General features: G+C 42.7%; 1 protein-coding gene across 1 annotated transcript; it reads right to left on the bottom strand.

Annotated features, from left to right (window-relative positions):
- Positions 1 to 543: 543 nt before the first annotated feature.
- LOC115203855 (prostaglandin E2 receptor EP4 subtype-like) lies at positions 544 to 6,252 on the bottom strand. Its single transcript, XM_029768904.1, has 2 exons — positions 5,076 to 6,252; positions 544 to 2,071 (listed from the first exon to the last, which is right to left on the bottom strand). The coding sequence occupies exons 1-2, from the start codon at positions 5,865 to 5,867 to the stop codon at positions 1,445 to 1,447; spliced, it is 1,419 nt and encodes a 472-aa protein (XP_029624764.1). The 5' UTR covers positions 5,868 to 6,252; the 3' UTR covers positions 544 to 1,444.
- Between the last annotated feature and the right edge of the window lie 320 nt (positions 6,253 to 6,572).

Here is a 6,572-nt window from a genome sequence, read left to right as displayed (position 1 = left end):
CAGTTTGTGACCAGTGGGAGGCCATTAAAAATATACTGTAGCTTTCATCTGGATTCACCTGATCAGTCTATGTCATGGAAAGAGCATAATGTTTTGTACACTCAGTGTATATCCCTTCCTACTGCTTGCTATTATTTCTATCTGATAATGTATGCATATTTAGGTGCAGGAACTCCTCAATAGGTTTGAGCTAATATTCTATAGGAGGTGCAGTAACTCAAGCAGAAGAAAATTCAGTTCCGGTGAGCTTCTTCCCAAGTCAAGTACTGTGTTTAAGTAAAAAGACAAACAATGTCCCGTTTGAAACACTGACAAGAAGAGCATTAAATCTGATTGGGTGGGCCTGGCTCCCAAGTGGTTGGGCCTGGGCCCACCAATCCCTACCTGTGCATAAGACCCTGGTGCTCAGTGGGTACTTCAGCCACACTGAAAACAAATCATCCAGATTTGCAGTTCGCTGATATCACTTAATTGGGGGGAAAGCAATGGACATGCACACATATGAAGCTGATGTGACATTTGAACAAAACAAAAGACAGCAACTTAAATAATCTTTGTTATTTCAACCATACAAGCTCAGTACAAGTAACGGAATTATATGCTCAATATTCTTGCTTGATTTGTATACTTCAGGCATTGTTGTGGAGCTGCCAAGTTAACCAATATGATGCAAATGTTGAAATGTAGCATACCGTTTCAATCCATCTTGTAACAATTTTAAATGGATACAAACTAACTGGACCTTCTCACAGAGAAGAAACATTTATTTTTTCATAAAAAAAATTGTTAATGTTATGGGACAAAGTTCACATTGTAGCCTAATGACTATTTACAGTATATCACAACGTTTGTAGTAGTGGAGGTCAGTGGTAAGCAACATTCTATACTGATAGCATTCTGACAGCCTTTCAATGGTTTTGAGTTCTTGAAAAGTGCAATGAAATCTCCTTATAGTCTTTATAAAAGTTCATATGACATTTTATGTTCATTACTGATGTGTGTGCTGGTATATTATATTGGTATTCTTGTAATAAGACTGTGACATATACAATAGATCCATCCATGTCAATAGATCCAATCTCCTACAATCCACTTTGGCACCGTGTTTCCATTTTGTCCAAACCCTAAGCAGGACATCATGTTTCTGCTAGACTGACATTCCATTTTGGAGCATCACCGATGAACTCAAAGTTCGAAGAATAACACAATCACTATAGAACGATTACTATTTCTCCTCTTATCGTGTCAGCTGTCAGTAAAACCAACCGTGTGTTTGCACAGCTCCCAGAATTCCTTCACCTGTGAGTTCAGTTTATCAATGTGTATTTCAGTTCAACCCTTCAGAAGTCCCAACCTTTTAGGCTATTAGAAGTCCTAAATTCCCCTGCCCTCTGTGACTTTTCTGTGTTATCAGCCACTCTGACTGAGTTTGTGTTTGTGTCTGTCAGATGCATTTCTCCTGTAAGTTCAGTGTCTCGTCTGTAAATGTCACATGTAGAGTCTTGTCCTTTCGGTCCAATTGCACCCTGTTCAGACGTGAAGGGTCAACTGTCCCCTCTGACCTCATTGATATCCTGGGGCCCTTTTTGGGATCCTTTTGCATCCCCTTACCCGCTTGTGTCTGTTGGTCCTGGAGCAGGGAGCGCTCCACAGCAGGGAGGCTAGGTCTTCCCTTTCCCCCTGTCCCTCTAAACCCCCCCAGCCCCCCTTTAGTCCCCTCTGGAAGGTAAAGAAATGTCTGCGAGGTGCTGATGACGTCCTTCAACTCGCGGGACACTAGTGACGGCGAGTCCAGGGACACGATGGACGAATTCTGATGACTTTCACCTCCACAGCAGAATTGACCGCTGACCCCTGAGCCCCGCCCCTGGCTGCCCAGGCGGCAGAACAGATACTTGATCTTCTCCACCAGCTTCAGTAGGACGGTCTTCCTCAGCAGGATGTAGATCCAGGGGTCAAGGATGGGGTTGACGGAGGCAATGCGGATGGCGTGGAGATCTGGGTTCTTCTCAATGGGAGTTGAACGGGCGTCAAATTCTACCCTGGACAGCTGGTTTACAAAAATCCGCAGCTGAGGGAGGAAGGAAGAGAGATGGACAGGGTTGAAGGGTTATTGGTTATTCTGTGTATTTATGAGGAGGATATACATTGGAAGCTTCAATAGGTGTGTTCAATAGGATCTGGATAAGAACATCTGCTAAATTACTAAAATGTACAAAATGATTGAATTCCTATTGAATCCTGTTGAACAACTTTAATTAAATCCAATTGAAGTAGCGTTCAAGCCCGCTTTCTTCTTCAAACATGAATAACATTAATCTAAACCTAGCAGTTCTTCATGTTATTGTAGTGCAAGAAAAAATATACATACCGGACATACAGAACAAACTATCATGGTTGAAAAACTTCTAACCTATTTGACTATGCTGTTGTAATGTTGGCATAAGATGAGCATGGGCATTAGAGCGTACTAGGAGCAATAGTATCAGCCTAACAGGCAGTGGCACGGAAGCCTGGGCAAAGAGCCAATGAAAACACAACCCCACTCCCCATGTTAATCATCAATCATATGAACGTCTCTGGCCATTGGCTCTCCCCTGGGTGCAAACAACAGCATTTCTGACTCACAATGTCAAAACAAGTGAAGTAAAGTAACTAGCCTATATGATAAGTTTGTTACTGGTAAATATAGTAGGAGGGAGAACTCTAAGGACAGTGATTATTGAACTACAGGGAAAGGGGGATACCTAGTCAGTTGTACAACTGAATGCATTCAATCAGAATGTGTCTTCCACATTTAATCCAATTCCTCTGAATCAGAGAGGTACGAGGGGCTGCCTTAATCGATATCCACGCCGTCGGCGCCCAGGGAGCAGTTGTTATTCGGGGTTAATTGCTTTGCTCAAGGGCAGAACGGCAGATTTTTCCACCTTGCTGGCTCAGGGATTCAAATCAGCAACCTTTCTGTTACAGGTCCAACAATCTTAACCGCTAGTCTACATGCCGCCCTTACAGGGTCTCTTTCAGCTAGTCTTTTCGTTTTTGTTTGGTGGAGTTTTTGAAGCTTGCAGGATGTACTGTAGTGGCTCGGTCCTTAGCTCTCAATCAGCGCATGGGGACAGCATATAGAACACAATAAAATCTAATTATAGACCAACGGGTCTTCTTCAGACCTTAAGCCCTCAGTTAATATTTTGGGGGGTTTTATTTTCTAGACGAGGGTTTTTGAAGCTTGCGGGATATAATGTACTGTCTCTAGTCGATCTGTCCTTACATGTAACTCTGAAATGCTGCATGGGGATGGTTTATAGAACACAATATATCATTGGTCCTCCTCAGAACTTTTTCCCTCAGTACCTTGTAGTTTGTTTTTTCATTTTCTTTGTGGAGTGTTTTTGAAGCGTGTAGGATGTACAGTCTCTAGTGACTCTGTCCTTACAGTATCCTCTTGTAACTCTCATGCAGTGCATGGGGACAGGGTGGCTTATAGTATTCTTTGCACTGTAAAACCATAAAACGTGACACATTGATAACGTAAACGTCAGTGTTTAAAACTTCAACATTAGGCATTTAGATTTGCCAATAAGTGTTCTCATCTTAAACACAGCTGTTTAGAATGCAAGATTAAACATGATTGTCAGCTTGTTCCAGTCAGTTTCCAATCAGGAGAACACCTACTGTATATCTCCTAAGTGATCCGATTTCAAACACTAGTGTTTACTTTCCCATCATCCTGTTTAGAGTGCATTTAGTCATTACAAATTGATGTGACTTTCCATAACTTTTATTCAGATCAGTATAAGGAATGTCTGTCACCATACCTACATTTCAGCACTCAACAGGACATTTGACTCAAAACATCTTTTCAATCGAGTGGTGTTGTTGTTAGTCAACTGTGTTGAGTTCATTTCCGTTAACTCTCTGAGTGAAAAAGACGGGGGAGGGGCCTCATTATCATGTTTCTCCGCATGCTTTGTTGCAGTTTGATTTTTACAATAGTTTTAATATATTTGGTTTTACAGTATGAACAGAAGACAGAGTTTGGTGGAAATGGTTGACACTGGCCGAGCAGTAGACAGGCCGATCCCATCAGACACAAGTGGATGGTGTTACGTTCCCACAAGACAAAATTTCACTCACAACAAAGGGAACTAACAAGGAAAATCACTGACAACCAAACCAGGGGTTCAAAAGGGGTTCTGAAGGCCATCCATGGGGGTCTCCACTGAAAGTTGACAAGCAACTAGTAAAATGTACCCTAAAATATTCCCACCATGGATGCACACTAAATTTGGCAAGCGAATGGAAAACAAAAAGAAAACCCCACACCAACACCCAAACATCACCTGGGCCAGCACAGCATGGACAAGCCAGCACAGGTGCAACACATACCCACCAACAAGGCGACACCACCAATCGATGAGGTACACACAAACACACAAACACACAAAACATGAATTAGCCTGTCTTCCTTATCTGTGTGCTAAATAACAAATACTTGCTATTCATGCTATCAAATTCGATATTAATCTAAAATAGTATTAATCCAAGGGCTTTTGTTTAAGGTTTTGTTATGGTTATAGTTTTGTTACTGGTGACTTTTGTATCTAAAGATAAAAGCAAAAATTATCAATAGATCAATTATATTTATTTGTTCTTATTTTTCTCAAAGTAAGGAAATGTTTCTAATGGCAAGATCGCCAGAAGTTGACATTAGAGTTAACATAGTAACAACACCTCAGCAGACAAACGTCTGAACAATAACAGTGCAATAACACGTTAATTAATTACACATGAATTATAATCAAGCCTATCAATATCTTTCATTCGATTAGGAGCTAATTTACTAAATATTAAACCCGTTTCTTTAATGCACATTTTGGACATGTTCCCTCCAATTAGGAAATCGTATGCTGACGCATTAAGTTGTTACAAATGACACCACACCAACCAGAACGTTATCCATTCCTGCGCACACACAACGAAAGACACAAAAGAGAGACCAACATGTTGCGAAATGTAAAAAAAAATCTGTCTAACTGTTGCAAAACTTATTTTGCAAGATGTCAACTTACCACCAAAGGTATCGAGCAGATGAGAACAACCACGGAGGTAGCGATGAGCAGAATGACCATCTGGATCTCTGCGCCGGCCAAGCGTTGGAAGCTCCGTCTGCGCCTCAGGTCCGCTATGCGTCCTCCCTGGTCCGTACCCAGCGATGTTCTGCGGATGAACCGCTTGTGCATCATAATCAGCGCCCCGCATACCAGCACGTTGCATATCACCGTGGCCAGGATAAGAAAGGAGCTCACCCCGGCGTACATGTAGGAGAAGGCGGCGTGCGTGGAGTCATTAGTCCGCCAGTCGATGAAGCACCAGGTCCCTGGGAACTGTTTATTCACTTGCCCCAGCCCCATGGCAGGCAGCGCGCAGAACAGCACGTTAGAAATGTAGATTCCCGCAAGCGTCAACGCCGCAAGTCTTTGGTCCACGTAATGGTTGTAGAAATACGCATGGTTTATAGCCAGGTATCTCTCTATGGACATGGCACAGATAATGCTGAGGCCGACTAGAAAGAAAAAGAGAAGGATGAAGCCGGAGTACTGACACAGTGACTCTCCACCCGGCCACTTCCCTTGCACATAGGTGGCGATGGTGACGGGGCTGGCCAGTAGCGTGCCCAAAAGGTCGGTCACTGCAAGCCCGCACACAAGGGTGTAAAAGGTGGTTTCCTTCTGTTCCTTCCGAGACTTTCGGAGCACCACGATAGCGATGACGTTCCCCACCACTCCGAATATAAACATAATCACCGGGATAGTAGGCTCCCGGGGCCCACTTGTCATCGTGCCGTTATTCATACCCGACATTATTCTGTAACTGTCTATGTGGAACGAAATAGTCAGTTCTTCTTCAGTGTTCTCTCCCAAACCGTTGGCATGTAGAAGATATAGTTACCCTTTCGTTGGTGCGTGCTCTCTAAGTTGCTCAATAACGTGCAAATCCACCCAATTTCCATTATCTTGTCTAAACGCACTCGAATAACCACTAACGAATGTCTCCGTGTCTCCATGTACACTTCCGTCTCTTCTGTTAGTCGCTAACTTTAGGTTTTTGACTATCCGAAGTGTTTTTGTCTCAGGCGTTCTGCACACCGCGCTGCAATGTTCAACATGTTCAACTCCTCCTCTGTCGTCGCTCCCTTCACTTGTAAGTTTGAAGCAGAGGCTCTGTACTATAAAAGGTGGAGCAGCTTTAAAGACGTCCTCCAGCAAATGTTTTACTTTTACTGTTGAAAAGCGATATCCCAACAGTGGAGGCTCCTCAGAGTAGGAAGGGGAGGACCATCCTCCTTAGTGAAATTTCATAAAAAATAAAAATAGTGAAACTCTAAAAAAGTTATCCTTTTTAGATAAAACTATACTAAATATATTCACATGTCACCAAGTAATTGATTAAAACACTGTTTTGCAATGAAGCTCTTTAGTAACTTCAACAGCACTCTCTGGGGGTAGCACCATGATGTAAGCGGAGAACAGCTAGCTTCTGTCCTCCTCTGTGTACACCGACTTCAA

This window comes from Salmo trutta, chromosome 12 (assembly GCF_901001165.1).
Source record: "Salmo trutta chromosome 12, fSalTru1.1, whole genome shotgun sequence".
NCBI classification, from domain to species: Eukaryota; Metazoa; Chordata; class Actinopteri; order Salmoniformes; family Salmonidae; genus Salmo; species Salmo trutta.
The sequence above is the reverse complement of the archived record's forward strand: the minus strand, read 5'-3'. Positions and strand labels throughout refer to the sequence as shown.